The 12,012-nt window shown below is 41.8% G+C and overlaps 1 protein-coding gene across 4 annotated transcripts in view; it reads right to left on the reverse strand.

The window, feature by feature from the left end:
* Nucleotides 1–12,012, reverse strand: part of LOC141098469 (hippocampus abundant transcript 1 protein-like) — a 268,780-nt gene that overhangs the window by 192,944 nt on the left and 63,824 nt on the right. For all 4 annotated transcript variants that reach the window (XM_073586300.1, XM_073586296.1, XM_073586299.1 and 1 more), the window contains exons 8-10: nt 4,968–5,039; nt 4,731–4,843; nt 2,492–2,589 (exon numbers count right to left, since the gene is read on the reverse strand). In XM_073586300.1, coding sequence (XP_073442401.1) covers nt 2,492–2,589; nt 4,731–4,843; nt 4,968–5,039 — 283 coding nt within the window. The remainder of the gene's footprint in view (nt 1–2,491; nt 2,590–4,730; nt 4,844–4,967; nt 5,040–12,012) is intronic.

Here is a 12,012-nt window from a genome sequence, read left to right on the forward strand (position 1 = left end):
TTCTTCAAAGTAGCCACCTTTTGCTTTGATTACTGCTTTGCACACTCTTGGCATTCTCTTGATGAGCTTCAAGTGGTAGTCACCAGAAATGGTCTTCCAACAGTCTTGAAGGAGTTCCCAGAGATGCTTAGCACTTGTTGGCCCTTTTGCCTTCACTCTGCGGTCCAGCTCACCCCAAACCATCTCTATTGGGTTCAGGTCTGGTGACTGTGGAGGCCAGGTCATCTGGCGTAGCACCCCATCACTCTCCTTCTTGGTCAAATAGCCCTTACACAGCCTCGAGGTGTGTTTGAGGCCATTGTCCTGTTGAAAAATAAATGATGGTCCAACTAAACACAAACTGGATGGAATAGCATGCCGCTGCAAGATGCTGTGGTAGCCATGCTGGTTCAGTATGCCTTCAATTTTGAATAAATCCCCAACAGTGTCACCAGCAAAGCACCCCCACACCACCACACCTCCTCCTCCATGCTTCACGGTGGGAACCAGGCATGTAGAGTCCATCCGTTCACCTTTTCTGCGTCGCACAAAGACATGGTGGTTGGAACCAAAGATCTCAAATTTGGACTCATCAGACCAAAGCACAGATTTCCACTGGTCTAATGTCCATTCCTTGTGTTCTCTAGCCCAAACAAGTCTCCTCTGCTTGTTGCCTGTCCTTAGCAGTGGTTTCCTAGCAGCTATTTTACCATGAAGGCCTGCTGCACAAAGTCTCCTCTTAACAGTTGTTGAGTAGAGATGTGTCTGCTGCTAGAACGCTGTGTGGCATTGACCTGGTCTCTATTCTGAGCTGCTGTTAACCTGCGATTTCTAAGGCTGGTGACTAGGATGAACTTATCCTCCGCAGCAGAGGTGACTCTTGGTCTTCCTTTCCTGGGGCGGTCCTCATGTGAGCCAGTTTCTTTGTAGCGCTTGATGGTTTTTGCCAATGCATTTGGGGACACTTTCAAAGTTTTCCCAATTTTTCGGACTGACTAACCTTCATTTCTTAAAGTAATGATGGCCACTCGTTTTTCTTTACTCAGCTGCTTTTTTCTTGCCATAATACAAATTCTAACAGTCTACTCAGTAGGACTATCACCTGTGTATCCTCCAGACTTCTGCACAACACAAATGATGGTCCCGACCCCATTTATAAGGCAAGAAATCCCACTTATTAAACCTGACAGGGCCCACCTGTGCAGTGAAAACCATTTCCGGTGACTACCTCTTGAAGCTCATCAAGAGAATGCCAAGAGTGTGCAAAGCAGAAATCAAAGCAAAAGGTGGCTACTTTGAAGAACCTAGAATATAAGACATACAGTATTTTCAGTTGTTTCACACTTTTTTGTTAGTTATACAATTCCACATGTGTTAATTCATAGTTTTGATGCCTTCAGAGTGAATCTACAATTTTCATAGTCATGAAAATAAAGAAAACGCTTTGATTGAGAAGGTGTGTCCAAACTTTTGGTCTGTACTGTGTATATATATTATATATATATATATATATATATATATATATATATATATATATACACACACACTATGACTTATCTAAGCCTAGATACTCAGCTTACATTCAGACTATGGGCGTAGCCAGGATCAAACATCTCATACTGTTCCACAGAATTTCATACTGCACACCTCAGCTGCTGCAGAACCTCATACTTCACACCCCTAAACTTGAAAATAAAGCCTGCACCTTAAGAAGATGTGGTGATGAATGCAGTCTATTTATTCCAACTATCAGTTGATGTTGATGTTACTGAAGACGAGCAATGCCTGTCCTGGGCGTCCTTTTGGGCAGCTATGAGGTGTACCTGACTGGTGCTAAAAAAAAAAAAGGAGTGTTAGTCTGTGTGCTATCCGGCTTTCATTCTTTTTGGTACATATATGATATGACTAGACAGATATGGATAAATGGATATATAGATAGATAGAGCAGATTTCTAATCTGCTTTTGCTATTGAAAACATTATCTATGAGCTCAAAAACCTTTCAGGTGATGCGGCTTTTTAAAAAGCTGATCTGCTTTTGCAACTGAAAAACGTATCCTCAAAAAATGCAGGAAAAATACTGTGTGTGAATGTAGCCTTAGATCAGGAATAGAACAGTCATTTATAGGACATTTCATAACTTTCCCAAATTCCTATGAAAAAATATTCAGCATATTCTGCATTGAACTACTGTACCCAATTTATTATATATTTTAGGAGTCGGAGTCGGTCCATTTTATACTGACTCTGACTCCACCAAAATGAGCACCGACTCCACGACTCCGACTCCACAGCCCTGTAGACAGGTCAAAGAAGAGAGCACAGATGGGAGAAGTCAGTACATGGGGAAAGAGAGAGTGGATAGGTGGGTGAGCACATGGGGGGGAAAAATTCTCAACGCTGCAAAGCCTGCCTCCATCGTGACATTACCACCCTTCCGATGCAATAGCATCGGGCCTCCATCTAGTGTCATATACTTGGTTAAATAAATAAGCTCTAGCTGTATCACTCACCTTGCTGGTCAGGATCCGCATTGCGAGACACCACTGCACTGATTGCAGGAAAGGTAATACTTGACATCGCAGCTATTGCACCAGCTGCCCACATCATCCTAGCATAGAGATAGCAAAATGTAAAACACGGACAATCCCTGGGGCCCCCAGTGAAATAACACTTTTTGATCTGACAATTCGTCAAGGGACTTTTCAGTAGGTAGGAACAAAAGCAGAAAAATCATCATCTACTTATCATGGGAAAGAAGGGAATAGGGACTATATGTGCATGTGTGTTAATGGATTTCACAATACAAACGACTGTATATACTCGTGTATAAGCCGAGATTTTCAGCACTTTTTTTGTGCTGAAAATGCCCCCTCGGCTTACACACGAGTCATTCAGCGGGGGAGGGGGAGCGGCAGGAGCCGGTGGCTGGGAAGTCATACTCACCCCTCCCGAGCCTCCCTGAACGTCCCCTGCATCCTCCTTGTCCCAGCGCCTGCAGCTTCTTCCTGCCTTCAGCGGTTACATGGTACCGCTCATTAAGCTCATGAATATGGATGCCCATGGGCGTGGAAGCATATTCATGAGCTTAATGAGCGGTACCATGTGACCGCTGAAGGCATAAAGAAGCCGTCAGTGCTGGACAACGGAGGATTCAGGGACGTTCAGCGACGGCACAGCAGGGCGAGTATGAGGGAGGACGACGGTGGCTGCACAGTGGAGGTCGGAGGCTGCACAGAGGAGGACGGGGGCTGCACAGAGGAGGACGGGGGCTGCACAGAGAAGGACGGGGGCTGCACAGAGAAGGACGGGGGCTGCACAGAGAAGGACGGGGGCTGCACAGAGAAGGACGGGGGCTGCACAGAGAAGGACGGGGGCTGCACGGAGGAGGACGGGGGCTGCACGGAGGAGGACGGGGGCTGCACGGAGGAGGACGGGGGCTGCACGGAGGAGGACGGGGGAGGAAAGGGAGCTGAGCCATACATAGAAGGGGGAGCCGAGCCACGGGTACAGGGAGGGGGGAGAGCAACACCGAGCAGGACAGGGATGAGGGGACAATGTACACCCGGCTTATACTCGAGTCATTAAGCGTACCCAGTTTTCCATGGCAAAATTAGGGTCCTCGGCTTATACTCGGATCGGTTTATACTCGAGTATATACGGTACCTACATTACTAAATAAATCGCTTAGACCTCTTTAAGGCTTCTATATATACATTTTGAAAATCCACATAAGAATGGCTGTACAATACTCTATGAAAGTTTAATTCATTTTCTGTTCACCTAGACTGACAGCTCATCAGTGTCCCTCCTCCCTGCCGAAATCTCACACTGCTCAGTATATGTTACAGCTTTCCGTCAGGTGGGAGGAGACTGAAGACACTTGGACTCATGAGCCCTCTAACTCATTAGTTGGATTGATAAAATGCTCATCTTCATATCCAAATTGCCTCTTCAGAGAGGAAGAGGACTTGAACTCTATAGCGCCACCTGTTGGAAGTAGCGATCCTACAAATCACTATCGAGCCTTTAACGAGTCTTGCAATATGACTTGAGATAAAAGCCAAATTAGAATCTTAATTTGCAGACATGGTGTTTCGGGCTATTGGTCCTCGCCAGTGCAAAGTATGAGAACATCTTAATATCAGGACTAAACACTCACTTTAACATGGATTTTCAAATACAACAGGTCTAAAGGGTCTAATATGTATTTTCTATTGTGAAATCCGGAGACAGATCCTTTCAGTATATCACATTACAAATACCTATTACATGTATGATTTCTCAGCACAGTGTATAAACAGTGTGATCGGATTAAATGTCTGCACAGAACAGAAAGTAGGAATAAAATGCAGAGTAAATCCATAGTGGTTTAGAGCACAGATGGGTTGAGTTTCAAGTAAATTTTATTTTAATGTGCATCTTCGTTTATACAAAAAAGATATAGTAGGACAAGATTGTGCAATGCAATTACTTCTATGTTAGTTACTGTTAATATTAATTTTGCTCTGAACAGCAAATTGGACCAACCATTGGCCATGTTCTCTTCTAGGTTTCAGTCGCCAGAGTAAGAACAAGTACTATAAAGTTATAGTACATTCTACAACACTAGATTCCCCCCTGGAGACAGAAACCTTGAAAACAGCAAGAATTAAGGCCACTTTGTGCTGGTACCAAGCCAAATGATCTAAATACAGTAGGACCATAATTATTACCTGATTAATACTTGAGTACATCAAAACTCTCTCTTACCACTGCTGAGAACCATAGCCATACCAAGCCAGCTGCAGTATCTGGAAGCCAAGACCTAGCAGTATAGTGTTCTTATTGCCAATTGATCTCATAAGAACTCCTAAAACTACAGTCTGCAGAAAAAAGAACCAAGATGAGTAACGTTAGATGGCACAGGACAAAAATACTTGTATATTCTAAAAGCCATTGGAAATAATAATGACAAAAATATAAAACATGAATATCTATGTCACTCACCTGAGCCAAGATTGACAAAATTCCAACAACACCAATAAACGTAGCCACAGTTTCTGATGTGAATCCGATTACCTATACAATGGAGAAGCATTACTATTCTGTTCCTGACACGTGACTACTAACACAAAGAAATCCTATGATACACATGCAGACAAGATCACAAAAATGTAGTAGATACCAAAAGCGTTATATATGGTCATGCATCAAAATCAAACAAAGCCTACAAAGATACATCACCAAGACTATTGAAAATATAAATATTAACCCTTATTTAACTATATAAACATGAGATAGGGAATGAAGAGGAAATACATCCACACTAAATATAAAAACAAACATATCAATAGTGAGAGGTTTAAGGGTATGCGCACATGTTGCGGATTTTGATGCGGATCCGCAGCGTTTCCAGATGGGCGGAATTGCATCAAATCCACAGTGTAGTGCACAACCAATGTTATTCATTGGGAAATTAAGTATTGCTGTGCACATGCTGTGGAAAAATCAGTGCAGAATTGTAGCGTTTTTTATCCGCAGCATGTCAATTCTTTTTGCGGATACGCAGCAGCGTTTTCAGTCTGGCACATACTCATTCTCGCTCTCGCCCAGAAGCACAAGGGAGAAAGTTCACAGACCGGATCCATTCCCAATACCACCAAACAAATCCACACAGCAAAACCGCATTAACCCCTTAAGCCCCAAGGGTGGTTTGCACGTTCATGACCGGACCAATTTTTTCAATACTGACCACTGTCCCTTTATGAGATAATAACTCTGGAATGCTTCCATGGATCCTGGTGATTCTGACACTGTTTTCTCGTGACAAATTGTACTTCATGTTAGTGGTAAAATTTCATTCAAATAACTTGCGTTTATTTGTGAAAAAAACGGAAATTTGGCGAAAATTTCACAATTTTCCAACTTTGAATTTTTATGCCCTTAAATCACAGAGATACGGCACACAAAAAACTTGATAAGTAACATTTCCCACATGTTTACTTTACATCAGCACAATTTTGGAATCAAAATTTTTTTTTGTTAGGAAGTTATAAGGGTTAAAAATTGACCAGCAATTTCTCATTTTTGCAACACCATTTTATTTTTACGGACCACATCACATTTGAAGCCACTTTGAGGGGTCTATATGATAGAAAATACCCAAAAGTGACACCATTCTAAAAACTGCACCCCATAAGGTGCTCAAAACCACATTCAAGAAGTTTATTAACCCTTTAGATGCGTCACAGGAATTTTTTGAATATTAAAAAAAAAAAATGAACATTTAACTTTTTTTCACAAAAAAATACTTCAGGTTCAATTTTTTTTATTTTCCCAAGGGTAACAGGAGAAATTGGACTGCAAAAGTTATTGTGCAATTTGTCCTGAGTACGCTGATACCTGATATGTTGGGGGGAACCACTGTTTCGGCGCATGGCAGAGCTCAGAAGGGAAGGAGCGCCGTTTGACTTTTTCAATGCAAAATTGGCTGGAATTCAGATCGGACGCCATGTCGCGTTTGGAGAGCCCCTGATGTACCTAAACAGTGGAAACCCCCCACAAGTGACCCCATTTTGGAAACTAGACCCCCGAAGGAACTTATCTAGATATGTGGTGAGAACTTTGAACCCACAAGGGCTTCACAGAAGTTTATAACGTACAGCGGTACAATTAAAAAATCATATTTTTTCCACAAAAATGATCTTTTCACCCCCAATTTTTATTTTCCCAAGGGTAACAGGACCGTAAAAGTTATTGTGCAATTTGTCCTGAGTACGCTGATACCCCACATGTGGGGGTAAACCACTATTTGGGCGCATGGCAGAGCTCGGAAGGGAAGCAGCGCCATTTGACGTTTTTGGCTGGAATTGAGATCGGACACCATGTCGCGATTGGAAAACCCCTGATGTACCAAAACAGTGGAAACCCCCCACAAATGACACCATTTTGGAAACTAGACCCCCCAAGGAACTTATCTAGATGTGTGGTGAGAACTTTGAACCCCCCCAGTGCTTCACAGAAGTTAATAATGCCTGGGCGTGAAAATAAAAAAATCGTATTTTTTCCACAAACATGATCTTTTAGTCACCAATTATTTTATTTTCCCAAGGGTACCAGGAGAAATTGGACCCCAAAAGTTGTTGTCCAGTTTGTCCTGAGTACGCTGATACCTCATATGTGGGAGAAAACTACTGTATGGGCACACGTCGGGGCTCGGAAGGGAAGTAGTGACGTTTTGGAATGCAGACTTTGATGGAATGTTCTGCGGGTGTCATGTGCGTTTGGAGAGCCCCTGATGTACCTAAACTATTCAAACTCCCCACAAGTGACCCCATTTTGGAAACTAGACCCCCCACGGAACTTATCTAGATGTGTGGTGAGCACTTTGAAACCCCAAGTGATTCACAGACGTTTATAACGCCCGGGCGTGAAAATAAAAAAAATCATTATTTTTCCACAAAAATGATATTTTTGCCCCCAATTTTTTATTTTCCTAAGGGTAACAGGAGAAATTGGACCCCAAAAGTTGTTTTGCAATTTGTCCTGAGTAGGCTGATACCCCATATGTGGGGGTAAAACACTGTTTGGGCGCATGGCAGAGCTTGGAAGGGAAGGAGCACCATTTGACTTTTTCAACGCAGAATTGGCTGTAATTGAGATCCGACGCCATGTTGCATTTGGAGAGCACCTGATGTGCCCAAACAGTGGAAACCCCCAATTCTAACTCCAACCCGAACCCCAACACACCCCTAACCCTAATCTCAGCCCTAACCCTAATGGGAAAATGGAAATAAATACATTTTCTTTTAATTTTATTATTTTTCCCTAACTAAGGGGGTGAAAACGGGGGGTTTGATTTACTATTTATGGCGGTTTTTATGTTTGGCAGCTGTCATAGGCTAAAAGACGCTTTTTATTGTAAAAATAGTTTTTGCATCACCACATATTGAGAGCTATAATTTTTCCATATTTTGACCCACCGAGTCATGTGAGGTCTTATTTTTTGCGGGACAAGTTGACGTTTTTATTGGTATCTTTTTCGGGCACGTGACATCTTTTGATCGCTTTTTATGCCGATTTTTGGGACGCAGAAAGAACAAAAACCAGCGTTTCGTGAATTTCTTTTGGGGGGTGCGTTTACACCATTCCGCGTGCGGTAAAATTGATAAAGTGATTTTATTCTTCGGGTCAGTACGGTTACAGCAATACCTCATTTATGGTTTTTTTTATGTTTTGGCGGTTTTATGCAATAAAAACTTTTATATAAAAAATAATTATTTTTGCATTACTTTATTCTGCGAGCTATAACCTTTTTATTTTTTCGCTGATGACGTTGTATGGTGGCTCGTTTTTTGCGGGACAAGATGACATTTTCTGCGGTACCATGGATATTTATATGCATCTTTTAGATCACGCGTTATTGCACTTTTTGTTCGGCGGTATGATAAATTATTATTTTTTGCTTCGTTATTTATTTTTATTTTTTAAGGGGTTCGCTAAAGGGGTTAACTAATGGGACATTTTTATAGGGCAGGTCGTTACGGACGCGGCGATACCAAATATGTGTACTTCTATTTTTTTTTCTTTCCAAAAAATGAATTTATTGGGGAATATTTTTTTTCTTTCTAATTTATTTAGCGATTTTCTTAAAATTATTTTTACACTTTTTTTTTTTTTTTTTTTTTTTTTTACTTTATTAGGTTGTCCCGGGGGGACATCACTGTCCTGTGACAGATCAGTGATCTGTCACAGGCATAGACGCAGACTTCCTCATGCCTGCGCTTTGCAGGCACTGAGGAAGTCAGCTCCCTACAGGCCCCCGAAGGTCCCCGTCGGCATCTTGGATTCGGGGACCTGTAGGGAAAGAGACCCCCGCAGCAGCGCAGCACATTGCGCTGCGGTGGGGGGCTCAGGGAAGCACGGAGGGAGCCCCCTCCCTGCCGATGCTTCCCTTTAACCCCCGGTACACCGCGATAGTGTTTCATCGCGGTGTGCAAGGGGTTAACGTGTCGGGAGCGGTCCGTGACGGGCGTCAGCTGTGATAATTAGCTGACACCCAAACGCGATCAGCGGCCCTCACCACGTGGGCGCCGCTGATCGCTGTGACGTACTATCCCGTCCCTGGGAATTAAGTCCCAGGGCACATGGACGGGATAGTACGTCACATGGGATAAAGGGGTTAAAATCCGCAATAAATCAGCATCAATTAAAGATGAAATCCGCAAGCGTTTTGCCCTGCGTTTACTGCCAAGAGTTGCGGATTCTCTGCAGGAAATTTCGCAGGCCAATATGCAACGTGTGCACGTACCCTATTACTTATCCATGAAATATTCAGTATATCATGTACACATATCTGTCCAATTATGGACAAAGGGCTTATATCCTGTAAAAAAAAAAAACAAAAAAAAACCCCCCCAAAATGCTGCCATTGAATCAACCAGAAATATTTTTTGAAGCACTATGTATATTAGATATTTCTGGATCCTATATGTGTCCTAATAACCATATGAGCAGCACATTAGGGTAAATAATGCACTATTATCATATTATTAACAACAACAAGTATATGCAGTGTTATACATTAAAGGCTGTATCAAACAGAATACACACCTCACACCAAGAGCATGTCCAAGACACGTTACGCCTGTGGCTTTAACAAGAGAAGTCAGCATTGAAGTGACAGGTGAAACGTGCGTCTTGAACATGCTCTTGATGTGAGGTGTGTATTAATATAGGATCCAGAAATATCTGCTATATCTAGTGCTTCAAAAAATATTTCTAGTTGATTCAACGGCAGCAATTTAGGTTTTTTTTTTTTTTTTTTACAGGATGTTAGCACTTTGTCCATAACTGGACACATTTGTGCACATGACACTGAATATTCATGGATAAGTATTAAGCCTCTCACTATTGATATATTTGTTTCTAAATTTAGTGTGGATGTATTTCCTCCTCATTCCCTACAGATAGGTCCATATATATTGGGACAGAGACAACATTTTTCTAATTTTGGCTCTAGACATTACCACAATGAATTTTAAACAAAACAATTCAGATGCAGTTGAAGTTCAGACGTTCAGCTTTCACTTGAGGGTATCCACATTAAAATTGGATGAAGGGTTTAGAAGTTTCAGCTCCTTAACCCCTTCACCCCCAAGGGTGGTTTGCACGTTCATGACCGGGCCAATTTTTACAATTCTGACCACTGTACCTTTATGAGGTCATAACTCTGGAACGCTTCCATTGATCCCGGTGATTCTGACACTGTTTTCTCGTGACATATTGTACTTCATGTTAGTGGTAAAATTTCATTCAAATAACTTGCGTTTATTTGTGAAAAAAATGGAAATTTGGCAAAAATTTTGCAATTTTCCAACTTTGAATTTTTATGCCCTTAAATCACAGAGATACAGCACACAAAAAAATTGATAAGTAACATTTCCCACATGTTTACTTTACATCAGCACAATTTTGGAACCAAAATTTTTTTTTGTTAGGAAGTTATAAGGGTTAAAAGTTGACCAGCGATTTCTCATTTTTACAACACCATTTTATTTTTAGGACCACATCACATTTGAAGCCACTTTGTGGGGTCTATATGATAGAAAATACCCAAAAGTGACACCATTCTAAAAACTGAACCCCTTAAGGTGCTCAAAACCACAATCAAGAAGTTTATTAACCCATTAGGTGCGTCACAGGAATTTTTTTGAATATTTAAAAAGAAATGAACATCTAACTTTTTTCACAAAAAAAATACTTCAGGTTCAATTTTTTTTATTTTACCAAGGGTAACAGGAGAAATTGGACTGCAAAAATTATTGTGCAATTTGTCCTGAGTACGCTGATACCTGATTTGTGGGGGGGGACGACTGTTTCGGCGCATGGCAGAGCTCAGAATGGAAGGAGCGCCGTTTGACTTTTTCAATGCAAAATTGGCTGGAATTCAGATTGGACGCCATGTCACGTTTGGAGAGTCCCTGATGTACCTAAACAGTGGAAACCCCCTACAAGTGACCCCATTTTGGAAACTAGACCCCCCAAGGAACTTATCTAGATATGTGGTGAGAACTTTGAACCCACAAGGGCTTTACAGAAGTTTATAACGTACAGCGGTACAATTAAAAAATCATATTTTTTCCACAAAAATGATCTTTTCACCCCAATTTTTATTTTCCCAAGGGTAACAGGACCCTAAAAGTTATTGTGCAATTTGTCCTGAGTACGCTGATACCCCACATGTGGGGGTAAACCACTATTTGGGCGCATGGCAGAGCTCGGAAGGGAAGCAGCGCCATTTGACGTTTTTGGCTGGAATTGAGATCGGACACCATGTCGCGTTTGGAAAACCCCTGATGTACCAAAACAGTGGAAATCCCCCACAAATGACACCATTTTGGAAACTAGACCTCCTAAGGAACTTATCTAGATGTGTGGTGAGAACTTTGAACCCCCATGGGCTACACAGAAGTTTATAACATAAAGCCATACAATTAAAAAATCATATTTTTTCCACAAAAATGATCTTTTCACCCTCAATTCTTATTTTTCCAAGGGTAACAGGACCGTAAAAGTTATTGTGCAATTTGTCCTGAGTACGCTGATACCCCACATGTGGGGGTAAACCACTATTTGGGCGCATGGCAGAGCTCGGAAGGGAAGCAGCGCCATTTGACGTTTTTGGCTGGAATTGAGATCGGACACCATGTCGCGTTTGGAAAACCACTGATGTACCAAAACAGTGGAAATCCCCCACAAATGACACCATTTTGGAAACTAGACCCCCTAAGGAACTTATCTAGATGTGTGGTGAGAACTTTGAACCCCCATGGGCTTCACAGAAGTTTATAACATAAAGCCATACAATTAAAAAATCATATTTTTTCCCACAAAAATGATCTTTTCACCCTCAATTCTTATTTTTCCAAGGGTAACAGGACCCTAAAAGTTATTGTGCAATTTGTTCTGAGTACGCTGATACCCCACATGTGGGGGTAAACCACTATTTGGGTGCATGGCAGAGCTCGGAAGGGAAGCAGCGCCATTTGAC

This window comes from Dendrobates tinctorius, unplaced genomic scaffold (assembly GCF_039654945.1).
Source record: "Dendrobates tinctorius isolate UK_male_01 unplaced genomic scaffold, ASM3965494v1 ptg000092l, whole genome shotgun sequence".
Lineage (NCBI taxonomy): Eukaryota > Metazoa > Chordata > Amphibia > Anura > Dendrobatidae > Dendrobates > Dendrobates tinctorius.